Genomic DNA, 15,774 nt, shown 5'->3' with positions numbered 1-15,774 from the left:
GAAAATAATTGAACTTTAACAAAGGATATTCTAGATATACCAGTGAACCCTCAAGAAGGGATAATTAAAGATCTCTCTGTTAAATTATTCACAAAATGGTATTAACTTGTGAGAATCGTTACAAGCTTGCTGCATGCAAATTATAGAGAAAATCTAATGACTAGATTTTCTGCAAATAAACAAAACTGATTTTAAAGGCCTGTCTATATTTATTCATGTTGCCATGACAACGGCACATGCGTCAGCTTAACCATCAAAAAACCAAAGTATGTGTCATTAACTTGCTTGCAGCCATTTTTGGCGACCGTAGGGTGAAGGGTTTTAGCGAAAAATGTGAATGAAACACAGGTATCAATAACTGTGTTCAGCCACCTTAAGGCACCTTTTGTAAGGTACATACTAGCTGGTGTTTCTTGCTGTGTTCTCTCCTTTCCTTTGACATTTTCTTAATTCTCTTCGATGTTCCCAACCAAACCGAGGAACCCGTGACAACACTGAGCGTTCAAGCGTTGAGCCTGACAAGGTCCCGGATTTTATTTACATACAGTTGACAAACAATTAATTCCCTTCCTTCGGGGAAACTTAACCTTGGTTTCGAAGTATTAAACAACTCGATAACACATTCTGAAGGCTTCGTGGGTCTAGCTCATACACAGTTTGACTGGAAACCGCAGCCTGTTTTAGAGGTAACTAAGTTGACGTCTTACAATAGATGACGTGAATTTAGCGCTTTGACTCGTTGATTCCATGGTCGAAAGGTAGCTGTCGCATTGTCATCATTTCACGGCTCGGTGTACGTGTTCAGCTGTTCAGGTCGGTAAAATACAAAACCTAATCGTTTGTCATTGCAAGTGTTCGTGTTAACTTGAGTAATATCAAAATAACTAACTTTCTTAAGATTAATGCTTCCTGAGAATCAGTGACAGGCACTTAAACAAAAAGTTCGCTCGATGATCTTCTTACGGTTCATATTTCGATCTACAAAATGTAAACACTAGAAAACTGCGTAGGAAATCATTTTTTTCCTCGAAATCCTCCGCTGTTAGATCCTTGTTTTATCTAGTAGTTTGTAACCTCCCGTAGGTTGGTCTAGCAGATTTCGATAGCGAAAGCCCATGTGTAGGGATTGGAAATTGAGATGTTTCTTCTTGCGATTCACTTCCGGCTATAATTTTGAGGTTACAATTTGCATTGATGCATGCTAAGTGGATTGGCTTCCAAATAATCGCTACGATTATTTATGATTTTAAACACCAAACGATTCTCTATACAAGCGTTCGCTTAATTTACAACCCCTGCTTTTGAGCTACATACTTTAAAGTGTTTCAGCATAAGATTGTAAACTCGTGACTGGCATAAGGGCAAGCACATTCAGAAATGTTAAGATTTATCTTCATTACAAATCACCATTAAATTACAAAGGTCATGAATTGCTGATTCGATGTACATCTCAGCGTCATGTCAAAACTGAAATAATCTTCAACTTTTAATTCCCCCTGAAAGGCTGCAAGGTATGAAAAGAAATAGAAAGACAAACGAGATTCCTAAGGCCAGAAAGATCGGTGAAAACAGACCAAGTTTAACATATTTTAAACAGACTTGTGTTATATTCTCCATGATTTTCCAGAGCGTCGGATCCCGGAGTTCGGGACTGATTAAGTTAACAATTTTTGCAATTTAAACCGTTTCCGAGTTTTATACGTTTGGGATCGTCTTTATGTTAGACCCAGAGTGGTGAAATATACCAATTTAAATTGTTGTCATTGAAAACAATTGGAATTTGTGTGACAACCTAGTTTTCATATTATGAAGTATGATATTCGCATAAGTAACCAAACGTTCGAGGTCGCTGTGAGAAAGGAAGATAAAAAGCACAAGGTATTTTTACATTTTCTGAGTTTCCTAACCTCTGTTTAGCAGGCTTTAGTTGTAGATCACAGCGGTCTAGTCTGAACTTGAGAAATAAACGTCATTGAAGAGAATGCACTTTCGCAGCTTCGGATAGTGATCTACCGAGTGCTAATGGATAGATTTTCATGAACCTCTTAATCAAAATATATCGAAAGTAACTGATGTATTTCTAACCTTTGAAGGGACAGTAGTACTTAAGCTAAGAGCAGCGAGCCTTTCCGCAGTTTTGGCAATTTCCCATCTTAGCCATACTCAAGATGACGCCTTTTTCAGCTTTGATTGTATGACGTATTTCCAAGAACTTAACTCGTTGCATTTGCTTATGACCTGAGATAGGTTACTAAAGAAATTCAGTGGACCGCTTTTACAGAGACAATCACTTTATCGTATCCAAAGTTGACTGTATCAAAGTATTACAAACAGCCCTTAGCTTTGTTCAATGGTTTCGTAAATAAAAAGGGTCTTAGGTTTGATTCATAGGACTTAATTTCCTTTCCTATAAGCTTAAAAAAACTTTCTTTCTACTAATATACGTACATGTTGTCATGATATACATTGTATATGAAATCAAGAGTTATTTTAAACTGTCAGCCTAGATGTGATTTTGCCATTATTAGATTTGGGGCTTGAACCCCTTTTTCTGTTGTCTTCTTATCGGGGGACTTATAATTAATTGTTTTTGGGAGTGCTATATCAAATACACATGTAGCGTAACATAACTGAAAGTATGAAACTGTGCAGGAAGTTTGATTACATGTCCAGTTCATCTCCACCATTTTCTTGTCTCTTTTTAAATACAGCTAGCTTTATCGTGGTAAGACAAATCAGACGGATCACAAGTTCTCGCATAATAAAAACCTCCAAGATTCTCAGAACGACCAAATAAGAAGAAATGAGATGGATGTGAGTTTCACTGATATTAATAATAACAATAATAATGAATAGTAATAGATATTGTACAGGGATCCCACGTTACGGAGAGTACATGATTTCCAGTGGGGTCCCTTCATTCATATGTTCAATTTACTTAATTTACTTATCTATTCACGACCCCACAAACTGCAAAGCTTAAATCCTTATCGTGACTCAATAAAGGTTTTGCTTGCTACATACTTACTAAGTACATTATACATTGTACACTAAAATTTAATGTACCTGGAGAAGATCTTCTCTTAGATATACTAAATTAACCTAAAATAAACAGTACCTAACAACCATTGAAATTTTAAAGTCAACGTCTATTAGGAAGGGAGCTGTATAGGGAGGGAATCAGGTGGGTGCAAATCCGCTCTTATTTAACAGAAAACGTGTTTTTTTTTTTTTGTTTTTTTTTTCTTCAACTTGCAGTTATCAGCAAGTGGTGAGGGGAGATTATATAACTGCCTTGAGTAACTGATAACGTATAGATTATATAGAGGCATCAACACCCCCCTAGTCAATTGCATATATTGATCAGTTCAAGTATACCAGAGGGCGGGAATTAATTTAACAGTGGTGTTTTTTCGAAATCAAAGTGAAGTTAAAAGACATCAAGGGGAAACCCCATTTTACCTCTTTACGCTGCTGCTCAGAATGAAGAGCCTTGAAAAGCTTTGTGCTGTGTTTAAATTTTAAGTTTTCTTAAGATAATTAAAACACTTGTATATCATAACAATAAAGAAAAAGCAAGGGCATTTCAAAAGCGTTGCTCGAGGGTGAACTTTACAGAGATCATCACTGGTAAAGTTTTATTTGTAACCAACATTCAAATGATAACCGCATTTTGATTAGGAATCTCACTCCCTGAGACGTCTCCAGACGGAAGACGAAGAAGAAGCTTTAGCCAAAGCACTAAAGAATTCTCGAGAGGATGATCCTGCGAGTGCAGTCTGTCACTACAGTCAAGACGAGCATTACATCTCAAGGCAACCATCCCAAAGGAATTTGGTAACATATTTAGTAGTAGAAAGACAGTCTTGTTTGGAGATGGACAAGACACAAAATACACGTAACACACAAATTACAGAGGTGTCAAATTCTGCAAAGCGACAGATAACAGCAAAATCACCATGCAGACCTTTCACGTCCAAAAATTTGCTATAGCACAGTCAGTCGGTACTCTAAAATTCCCCTAAAAGTCCTCCTAACAACCCAGTATAAAGGGCATTCCGAAACACTTTATAAGCAAATAAAGGTTGAAGGCTCAAACGTTAAAAGAACGACAAATATTTAAATGTCACAAACGGTTGGAGTCGTGTAGGCCTGTCAACCCCATTTTACAATGGCATTTTTTTGACAGATTAATTACAGGTTAATTACAAGGTGGGGAACGGCCGGCTTCAATCCCTTGTCAAAAGGCTCTTCCCTCCTTTTTCTACCCGTTTTCTCTCCGCCCAATCCTCGACTAGAGAGCTTGTTCACGGGCCAGAGTTGCGGACTAAGTATCGGTTTGTTTAAAGTTCCTTTATCAGCCAGTAAATATCTACTTATTTCCAACCTGAAAAAGCAATTCTTTAATCTATATTCCTACCAGGAATTTCATGAAGACGAAGAATTAGCAAGAGCGATTGCACTGTCTTTGGAAATGTTCAACAGACCAAAAAGTGCAGGTAAGATATTCAACGCCCAGCCTGAAGAGAAGGAAGAAGGTTCGTAAAAATTTAAGTATAATTAGAGCTTTATGACAGAAAGTGCAAAGCAAAAGCTAATGACTAATGACTAGGGGGATAATTACTATAAAATTTCTGTTATTTCTGACTATTTACTGAGGCTACAAGCAGTCAGTAGTAGCTGCCTTAAACTGAAAGAGGCTGACTCAGTTGATGCTTGTCCAGTATCTGTATCATAATACAATCTACGAAAGGTTACTAGACCCATAAGCCATAACAGTTTTTTTGGTGTTGGTTATTGTTACTTTAATTGTTTTTGTTATTATTTTTAAAAGTAGGACAGGGTAAAACAATATTAGAATTTAGTATAGCCTTTGGTATCTTCATGTGAGTGGGTACTTTGTGTGTCTTGTTAAGTTATCTTTTTTTAATAGTGTCGTCATTGTAATATACATTTCTCTCGTGGCAGTTTTTAGGTGACACTAGAGCTTACATTTTAAATATTGTAACGCACTGGTTATTAATTAATTATGTACTAATAATATTGATGAAAAAGACAAGGAAGAGGAATAATAGCCGGACCAAACCCAAAACTCGTCCCACCAATTACTGAGTGTTAAACTGGTTTTCATTAACTGCAATACACTCTTTGTTTTTTGTAAGAATATGTTTTATGACAACATCGAGGCTGAAATTTGTGAAATTTTAAGTATATTTTTAGAGTAAATCCGAGGCTGAGATTTTGAACAGAATGTAATTTTGTGTGTTGAAAATTTGCTTAAATATTTGTACAGTTATATGTCTTTAACTAAACCGTATAAAATTCTTCCTTTCTCTAAACGGTAAAACTAGCCAAAACGCAACAAAAACAGCACTAGCCGTATGTTTGATTCTAATAACATTTCTGCAAGTGTGTAATATCAGGCTTTGATGCCTGCAGGCTGGATCCAAAATTACGTTAACACCATCCAGACACCAAATACGTTCGAAAACAGATATGCCACACTCTTCAAGCTAAGAATATTCACAAGAATACTTCCAGCCTAAAATCGACAGAAAAATAAGAAAATTTAGCCAGAAAAACAATATTCTTCTAAAAAAAGAGTACAGTCACTTGAATAATCACAAAAACACATGTGTTCGTCAGTGTTTAATCTCAATAAATGAACATGCAAATTACTTGCCTTCCAGGATTCTCAGGTCAGTAAAGCTTGGTTAGGGAGGTCTCATTGTATCTGGTGCAACAAACTAATGGGCATAAGGTCATAAACTGAATAAACATAACCCAGTTTTCCACTGCATACTCAATGTATATGTATCGCCTTTTACTAATAGAGTTTCACTTTTATAACACTGAACACCTTATTTCAGAACATCTGCTAACCATTACAAACTATTCTTGATTTAATATGACAGGTATCCGTGCTCCTGAAAAAGGAGCATGCGCAATACCACTTTGTTTACCTAACAACTATGTATGGAACCCACGGACGGGAAAGTGTATTAAGACAGGGGCCGAGCGCTCTTCGCTAGAAGTGGTCGATGAAGCACTTGAGAAACTTAGGGAGGTGAAAGGTGAGCATGCTAGGTCTTCCGTTCCTGGCTTTAGGCCTGCTGTTTAAGACAACGCAAGGTCTGGTGGCAGTTCATCAGTGTAATCTGAGTATATGTTGTTGCTTTACTTCTTGTGCTTGCCTGGGCGTGAGTGGATATGTTTTTTTGTTCACTGAGATGTGAGGTGTATCATGTGATAATTTATTGTATCACATTAAAATTATCTTTTATGATAACCATTATGGCTTCAGTGATGAAGACCAATTCGTGACACATGATATGCATGTAAAAACATCATTTGTATGACACTACATGTACCTGTTTACACGGAAATACGCAAGAATTCTGATCAAAATACAAATCGTCAAGAAGGCGAGTCGCAAAATAGGTCACGGTATCGTTGTTACAGATACAGGGAGGCGTAAGGCAAATTCTTGTTTCTATAGGTCCTGTGTGCGTGGTATCTATTGCTGGTCCGTACAGAAAGGGAAAGTCTTACATATTGAGCGAAACCTTTGACCAACCAGACGTTTTCCCAATTGGACACGAAATGGTGGCCGAGACCATGGGAATATGGCTATGGATTGTACCTGAAAAATATAAGGTTTGTGTCTTTGTTTGGGCTACAATGTGTCCTTGTAATAATTACAAGGACACATATTAAATATTAATTTTATTTTGTCAATGCCAATATTGCCTCATCTAGGATTCCAATGGACAGGAATTCACAGTAGTGCTCCTGGACTCGGAGGGAATCGACTCTACAACTAGTGAAAGTTTTGACGACCATCAGATTTTCACGTTAACCGTTCTGTTAGCTTCTGTGCTTATCTACAATTCCCAAGGTGTTCCGACAAGAAATGATGTAGAGAAACTGGAGTATCCTTTTCCATGCATTCTATGCATAAGGCAACAGATCGAAACCAACCCAAAGCATAATGTTTCGCACAACACTGAAGGACAGTGTGTAACAAATGTTGGCAATATCTGGTCGTCATGCAGTGGACAATGGTTTGAGCATGTGTATTGTGCTTTGAGTATGGGTGGCGAACGTTTTCGCTTTCTTAGACAGAAAACATTTTGAACGACGGCGCCACGATAATCATGTGATTTCCGTGACTGAGTTCTCCTCAAACACAAATAACAAATGACCGGTGATTGTTGCGTTTCTAAATTTCTAAGACGTTGCGTGGGTGGAAAATATTTGATGCGTTTTTAGAGTGAAACCTCCGTTTTCAAATTTCTCTGGCTTCGTCTAGACGGGGCCTAAGAATATGCGGCTCTTTGCAAGATTAAAAAAAATTGAAATCCAAAGTGCTCAACAGAAATCGTCTCTATGTCTATAAGATCTACTAAAGGCTTTTTTCTTTGACAATTTATAGCTTTATAGTAAAACTCTCTAAAAGAATCCACGTAAGATCCACTGTCACTGGTGCGTCTCTGACTGAAGACAACGAATTCTTTCACAAAACATTTCCTCACTTTGTTTGGCTCTTGAGGGATGTAACACAAGACGTTCCAAAAGACTGCAAAAACATCAAGGAGTACTTCTTAAAAAAGGTCAGACTAATTAAAGGCTAATCCAGAACTCAGGCTAATTTGAAAAGCGAATTAGTAGATATGGTGTTCGCAGTGCAAGCGCAGCATAGTGATTTATTATTTTTTTTAATTTGCCAATAAAATGTTTTGAGAAACAAAATAGTAGGTGTTACTGCTCCCAGAGATTTTTCGGATTGCCATTCACACACACACACACACACACACACACACACACAACCACACAAAATCGGGCCGATGAATAGGTGTGTGCAAATTAACCCTAATAACATGTAGCGTTATGAATGACATGATAAAATGTCTAAAGTGTTATTCTTTTCCTCAATATAGGTTTTCAAAGAGCCCGATTCAACAGCTGCAGGTCATCTAGACAAGCAAGTATCTGAAAGCATTTTACGCTTCTTTCCTGGTTTTGAAGCGTTTTCTTTGGCTCCTCCCACAGATGATACTGAGACGATGAAAAGTCTAAACCAGAAAAAAAGTCAGGTCAACCAGTTGTTTCTGGACGGTTTAGAGAAGTTCAAGAGCTTAATGAGGCGTATTCTATCTCCTAAACAGAGCTTCAATAATGGAGAATTCGTGACTGGAGAAGGTAGAGTATACGTTTGCTCTATCTGGTTGAGAAGCTCAGTTCGGGACCGTACATTGATAACTAGCGTTATATCATTTCCAAAATACATCACTTAAACTTGCAGTGAGTGAGACAATAAGCGGTGTCGATTTTCTCAGACAACTTATTGCAAACGATCAGACAAAATGTGTTGATTCTATTTTAGGTCTCGCTGCCTTAGTTCGGCTTTACGTTGAAGCGATAAACACCCCTGATGCTATTCCCAATGTGCAGAGGGCCTGGGACACATTCGTTTTAGCGAAATGTGTTGACGTGAAACAGGCTGCCTTGCAGACGTATGATGCACTCATAACGTCACAGTTATCCGGTGTGCTGCCTTGTAGCAACGCTGAGATACGAATAAGCCATAACGCTGCCCTGGAAGCGTGTGAAGCTCAGTTGATAATGGAATTAGCTGGAATCTCTACAAATACAGTTGAAATGGCTTCGAGAGAGCTAAAGGTGAGGCATAAGACAATGCATAGTAAGAGTCTTCGAATCTAAAAAAAACGTACATCTAAATGAACGTACAACGTACATCTGAACGTACGTGTAAATGAAATGTACTCCTCGCTTCTGGGCTCGATAGAAAGTTTGCTTTCACCTCTCACTCCACAGTTGTAGCTTGACTCGTCAGTTCAACTTTTATTGACCTGCATTAGGAGAGAGCTTTTGCACATCGTAATTCCTTCTTGCCTTTTTATTCTGTGACTCAAACACCTACGTCTGATTCAGTTGCTTTACGAAATGTCTGCCACCCACTTTTTATGATTGATCGAAATTGATAGACAGGAACACTAATAGCAAATCGAAACTGAATTCCTATTTACAGCAGGACGCTTACTTACTTACTAGCTGGGAGTGCAGGCACGGTATGAGGCGTGCGCCGTCGCCAAGTGGAAGTATTTTTAAAGTAAAACCGTAATCTACATATAATATTTTGAATGTGTGACGAAACAACACAAAAGTTATAAATCTATGCAATCTCATATTTAATCAAGCAACCTTCAACTATGTTCCACGACAGCAGACGCATTTAAAGGAGGAAGAAACCAAAAACGTTAACCAAGCACATAAGTAAACAAATAGCCAGTGAACCAGAGTCTATGCTGAAATACACTGTCCTGACTCTAATTTATAGAGACCGAATTAATAGATTGTAGGCTAAGCAAGAATTCTTACAGAGGGAACATTTTTATGTACAGTTAGCTTGAAATATTTGCTTCGCGTAAGCAATTTCCATTGAATTATTCAATTTGGGAACACTTGCGTTGCTCTTCAAAAATCTTTGGAATTTAAAACTTTTGGCAAAGTTTCATGAATAGAGAAACAAAACTTAAAAAGTTAGTTGAACCATGTGTAGAGGCATAATATTTGGGATACTGTTTTGTTGAACACGAATTCTGCTATACAAAAGATTTGATGAACAGAGATTTAGATGTGTACTTGCGTTACAAATCTTGGAGTATTTTTTCACCGTCCTGAAAGTTGTATTTACAAAATTATACAACTTGAGCAAGTTCGTAAATTCGGCATATAAACACTGAGTAAATCTACATAATTGTGAGGTTTGTAAAAAGCATTTCTAAAAATGGATCTAACTTTTAATTTTCGCTCATGAGAAGTTTAACATTAGGTTCGAGAGTGAGCAATAATTAGAATGAAACTTGAAGGTGTGTGGTAGATCCAAAACGTTGGTGATGTGTCAAAATCATTTCCTGTTTTCATTTCAACTAGGAATCTGTGGAAAAGAAATTAACCTCGTGGCTGACCGAAAATGAAGTGAAAACCAGACAATTTTGTAAACATCTCCTTGACAAGCTTAAAAGACTTCACCTGGACCCTGTGTTTCAGCAACTCCAGGGAAGAGGTGCAGCTAACGTATCTTTTGATGACATCATTAATGGATATCAGCGGATTAAAGACGAGTACAACGAGTCTGCAAAAGGTGCCAAAGATGTCATTGCCAAAGTATTTGTGGAGCTCCATGCAGTAAGGCACTGATGCATCCTTGCAAATTATGTATTTTTATGTTTGAGCGTAATGCTTTGTTATAAATTGATTTGGCATTCAAAACAAAGCTTACTAAGTTGATGCTGTGGTTAGTTTTCCTTTTTCTCTATGTTCAATTTTTTTGACAGGGCTGTCAAGTCATATTTGTCAGTTTGCTCTGGGCCCATGACCATTAGTAGCACTGTTAATGCCTATGGCAATTAGCGGCTCCAATGCTTTCTCTGAGATCATGGCTTGTACCAGATAATTTATGCTGGGTCATTGGCACACAAGTCAATCTGGGAGAATTCATGACGGACCATCATGGCCACGAACCATCAAATAAGCATTTTAAAACAACTGTTCTAGTTGCTACCAAATTGATATCTGTTCCTTTACCCCAGCATTCTCATCTCCAGAGCCGCCTGTCCCTTCTAGCTGTTGGCGCCTTGGATCTGTTCCTTTAACCAACTTTTCCCCAGCGTAGTTCCTGCAGGCTGGGAAATTAAACGCAGGACTACCCACCGATTTAACCCGACCCTAACCTTCAAACTGGTAGCCGACGCTGTGAATAACTCCCACTGATTACTGAAGGTATAGATTACGGTCCTGTGATCACACCTAACCACCCAATCTGTGGCTTAGTGTGTTTGAATTTGGGTTTTATTTCTGCTGTCTAATAAACGTTTAATAAACGTCAAAACCATCTTTGATTTTTAACAACGGTATACTTGTCAAGAATAAAAGCACATATAACCTCTTCGTTTTAGGAACTTTTGAAGGAAAAAGAGCAATACCTGGGGCTCCTTCGACAGCTGAAAGACTTCGACGAGGATCTGAGCCGAGAATTGGTCGCCAAGGCCTACCAAGAGCAGGAGAGGAAAAGACTGGAGGTAAGAAGGCCGGGAAGTATCATGAAGTATCGGATTTAAGCCGAGAACCGTCAAGTATGGGATCAGGGATATAGAGACGGCACTAGATTACGATAGACTCGAAAACAAACTTTGCATCTTTAAATGCGTTTGTCTAATTGTTTAGCTACGAACTACAGAAAGCCAGTGTTAGGAATACCGGTGCTAAAAAGAAAAATGTTTTACTATAATACTGCTTTTTTTTTTCTTTTCGCTAAACCTGTAGTTGTCTTTGGCAATTAGTTTCTCAAACCGATGAACATACAAAGGGACTTATGTATTCCAATTGAATGTTCTGCATACATATTGTCAAAGTAATGCAAAAGTAGAGGTACTGTGTATCGTCGATATAAATTGGACTGGAACGCAATGAACATCCAAATTCATCCTTGTAGATAGCCAGCTTGGAGCAGGTAGGTGGGCAGGCAGGCAGACAGACGCACAAATGGACGGACGGATGGACGGACAGAGAGACAGACAGACAGACAGACAGACAGACAGACAGGCAGACAGACAGACTGACAGACTCGCACATTTTCCATGTATAACGATGCAAACAACTCTTAGTTATGATGAGCAAACAATTTGGTTACATCTTGCTCTTGAAATCTGTCAACCCAACTTTGTTTCCGCCTTGTTTCCGCCTTAGGACAATTCTAAATCTAAAAGTATTTTACGGCCACAGAACTAGTCTTTGATGGTCAGTGGCCATAAAATGCTATTTATTTTTGCAATCATTTCCCTGAACAGGAACAACAATCACGCTTGCAGCAGGAAAATCGCCAACGGAAAAAGGAGGTAACAACATATAACTATTTACATGAAGTAAAAGAATGCATGTGTCCATTCATTAAGGCGAGAAGGAGAAGTTATAACACTTGGGATTAGAGGGCAATTGCCTTTAAGTAACTCTTGCCACCTTTTTATCCAATCAAAAGTAAAACCAAAACCTATCGTGAAAAAAAAAATCGTTTTCCCGCGCTTTACGTCAGCTGCGTGTAATAATAATTCGAGTTTTAATTGGTTCAGTGGACTGTCTGGGTCCGTCTTTGACTGGCCGGAGTGATTACGACACTCAATTAAAACCGCACTAATTTGTAATTTGTGCAATTTTGTTTGCCAGATGGAAATGTTAATACAAAATCTAGAGGAAGAAAGGAAACGATTTAAGGAACAAATGGAGATTGAAAGGAACGCACATCGAGATCAAATGGAAAACATGATGGCGGCGAGCATGAAACACGCCCAAGAAGAACGAAGAGCATTTGTCAGAGAAAATCAAGCTTTACAAGACCGCTTTCTGGCATTACAAGATTGCAACGAAGAAAACATGAGAATGATAAAGAAGCTGTCCGACGTGGCCGCCAAACAAAAGAGAGAAAAAGAGGAACTCCTTCAAAAGATGAAGGATCAAGCCGATGTCGACCAGGAAACGTTGATAAAGAAGATCAATGATAAACACGATGAGGAGATGAATGCACTCCGTGATGACATGAATGCAAAGCTGGGTGAAGTGATCAAACATGCCCCACCAGATGAAACAGTGAAATGTGGAACGCCAGGATTGATAAATAGACGAACCAAGGAAGCCGACTGTCTTCAGAGAAAGATACATGAGACTCAGAAGGAACAGCAAGCTGTAGAGAAACCAGGTTTTTGGAAAAAAGCGCTGAAATTTGTAGGGAAAGTAGCTGTACCAGTTGTTGGCGCAGTTGTTTCTGTGGTTATGCCTGCTGTTGCCCCCATAGTTGCACCAGTTGCTGCTGTTGCTAGCAAAGTTGCTGAGTTTGTTTCAGACCATATCTGTTGTGTAATGTAAGTTTATAAACAGATGATGAGGATGAATGAGGTTTTTTTCTTGCGCTACAAAAATAATCGATATCAAGAGCGATGTAAAGTATTTTCAGCCGAACCCGAAGGCTGGAGATCACAGAAACTCGTATTAGATGCAAAGAACTCAGACCATAACTTACATTAAGTTTTGAGGGAAATCAATTAAATCTAAACACTTAAGGGAGCTTTAATTTTTTGCGAGACTTTTGCCTTTTTCTCTAAGTTCTTATCATTTTTACGGTCATTGTATATATAATAATGACATAATTATAAATCTTTTTAGTGATTATTACAGAATCGCCAGATTGTCAGATCAGCTATTATTGGTTAGTAGATTAGCATAATTAGTATACTATTTTACACAGTCATTATTAGACGTTAAATTTTTCAAACTGTTTCTTTCTCCTCTATTTATTTTCTGTCCCCAAATTAGTATGGGATTTTCCCAGGCTACAGGGCATTGACACTTAAATAAAGTTCTATCTATCTTCAGATATCCTTTTAATACTTCCTGGGTTACTTGCGTGGATTTTTTCGATTTTTTTTTGCGTTTACATTATCCACTTCATTTCGTCATCGAAAGTGCGATTGCTCGATAAAATCTTTTTAGATGTCCCACCGCACTCAACAGGTCACAGGAATTAATATCCTTTATTATATGGCAAGGTAGTCTTAAGGGAAATCCAAGCGTTATCATTGGTTGTTTCTTATTCGGGATTTTGCCACACGGACCGTTTCCATGGAAACTGTCACAAGTCGTGTATTCAGTTTTTGTTTTGTGCCATGTAATAAATTACTTACTAAACTACCTTACTCGAGCCTTACTGGGAAATATTGGCCCTCGGTCCTTTTTAGTACGGACCTCGCTGCGCAGGGTCCGAACTGCCATCACGTTAGGCCAATATCCCCCAGCAAGGCCCTCGCGCTCGGTTAGGTAGAGGTTAGAATCCTCAGGTTAGAGAGTAGAGATAAAGACTTTTGCGAACTCACTATATAACAATAGTATGTTTATGCAATGTTTCAGTTTGTAAACTAGCTTCATTAGTATGACGTACACTGTCAAACACGACTAGACTAATATGTATATGTATACTCAATTAGCCATTCCCCATTGGGGCTTTTCAGGACCAACGAAAACAAACAGTGACAAATAAATATTCAAATAAACATAACTAGGTTAAGAATTCCAACCGGCGGGAGACAGACCAGTTAGCTATTTACAAGCGTAGCCGAGAAGTTGAACTCGGGGCTACCGAGAACAGCATCAGCTAGTGGTCAGAACGAGATTGGAACACGTGACCTATGGATTTCAAATCCGGCGCTCTAACCACTCGGCCACGCTGCCACCACTTTTCTCCACTGGCTCCACTTTATATATAAGAGCTGCTGCTACAGTGCTTTTAATAAAAGATTGATTCATTCACTTAAAAGTAATTAACGTAGAAGCAAATTAATTAAACTGCATCAGGCGATTTTGTTCTGAGAGTTTCGTTGGCCTCCGTGCACAGCATAACTTTACTGCTGGGTAAAGATGGCTCAGTGCTATCGTACTTTTCTCATTTAAGTAGCTTTACGCTGCCTTTACGTTTTTTGAAGGTAAGCATGGCTCTAGCTGTACGTTCATGTTTGAAGCTTCCTCAAGGAGACATTTTAAGCAAACTTTAAGTTGTATATGGCTGAAGTTACTTTTTTGCTAACATTGCGCCATCTGTCCAACTTTAAGCCAACATTTTTTTTCCTATCTCTTTTGTCATTCTGTGTTACTTGGAAGAACCTTGGAACTGTGACTATCACAATTACGCGTGCAGACTGAGCATTTCAGGGTCAGTCCACGCTACGCCGGAGAAACTTTGAAAACGTATCATATATCATTTTTAATTATATCTGTAATGGCTATTTAATGACCAAATCCGATCGATAGAAAATCGAGCAATTTCAGTTTTACGAGACAAAAACCTTGTACCAGAATAATTTTCAAAGTAAATTATAGTTCTTTTGCATTTCTTAAAGAAATAAACAGTTGCCAGGAACAATTTCCCATGGGAACTCGATAGCGAGAGGGACATTTTAGGCTGAAAAAGTGAGTTTTCGATTCACGTAAAAAATCTGGGGTGGATCTCGGTAGAACCCCCAAAATTGAAAAAAATGAGTTATTATAACGCGTTGACTTGGCCTCAGAATGCCGGAAATCTCATTTGCGAGGACCTGGATATTATCGCACCGTATCGCGAACCCCCTTCTCTAAAATCCAGGATCTGTCCTAGACGTTTCCGTGAATGAACTGGATGGGAAAAATATACGAAGCGCTTTCTCTCAAGAAAAACCATTCACTCATATTCGACATCAATTTCAGTTGAAAATTCTTTCGCCATGCGCGACTTGAAGAAATACCCCTGTAATACCCCTTCAAATACTTCGCGAGTGCACTTGAGCGCAGTCGCGAGTTTGTGCAAAACATGACCCGCGCAGACGTAAAAATGAAATGTAAAGAGAAAAATGATACATCACATGTTTATTACCCTCCTGCCATCTATGTTGCTCCTATGTATTCGTATGTTAACCAGTGTATTCGTATATAACCCCTTTATTACCGTATGTGTCTGTATGTACTCGCATGTTACTCGTATGTACTCGCATGTTACTCGTATGTACTCGCATGTTACTCGTATATACTCTATGTTACTCGTATGTACTCGTATGTTACTCGTATGTACTCGTATGTTACTCCTGTGTACTCTTACGTTTCTCGTATGTACTCGTGTGGGGTTTTAGTCACGATCCCACGTTACCACTCGAAGCGAAGAAACCGTGGCAAGTT

The 15,774-nt window shown here is 38.5% G+C and overlaps 1 protein-coding gene across 3 annotated transcripts; it reads left to right on the top strand.

Moving 5' to 3' along the window:
* Window positions 1–300: 300 nt before the first annotated feature.
* On the top strand, window positions 301–15,572 carry LOC145500767 (uncharacterized). 3 transcript variants are annotated; one of them, XM_081480303.1, is made up of 14 exons: window positions 301–392; window positions 2,712–2,814; window positions 3,682–3,837; window positions 4,424–4,499; window positions 5,916–6,074; window positions 6,500–6,657; window positions 6,760–6,932; window positions 7,436–7,613; window positions 7,941–8,202; window positions 8,387–8,682; window positions 9,958–10,212; window positions 10,983–11,105; window positions 11,874–11,921; window positions 12,247–15,572. In XM_081480303.1, exons 2-14 carry the CDS (start codon window positions 2,809–2,811, stop codon window positions 12,940–12,942), a joined length of 2,586 nt encoding a protein of 861 aa, XP_081336429.1. In that variant the 5' UTR covers window positions 301–392; window positions 2,712–2,808; the 3' UTR covers window positions 12,943–15,572. The 3 variants fall into 3 exon arrangements, with proteins under 3 accessions (XP_081336429.1, XP_081336427.1, XP_081336428.1); XM_081480301.1 differs by lacking the exon at window positions 301–392 and adding an exon at window positions 535–686; XM_081480302.1 differs by lacking the exon at window positions 301–392 and adding an exon at window positions 535–813.
* Window positions 15,573–15,774: the final 202 nt, after the last annotated feature.

Source organism: Orbicella franksi, chromosome 10 (genome assembly GCF_964199315.1).
Source record: "Orbicella franksi chromosome 10, jaOrbFran1.1, whole genome shotgun sequence".
Lineage (NCBI taxonomy): Eukaryota > Metazoa > Cnidaria > Anthozoa > Scleractinia > Merulinidae > Orbicella > Orbicella franksi.
This window is presented reverse-complemented; position numbering and strand designations above follow the sequence as displayed.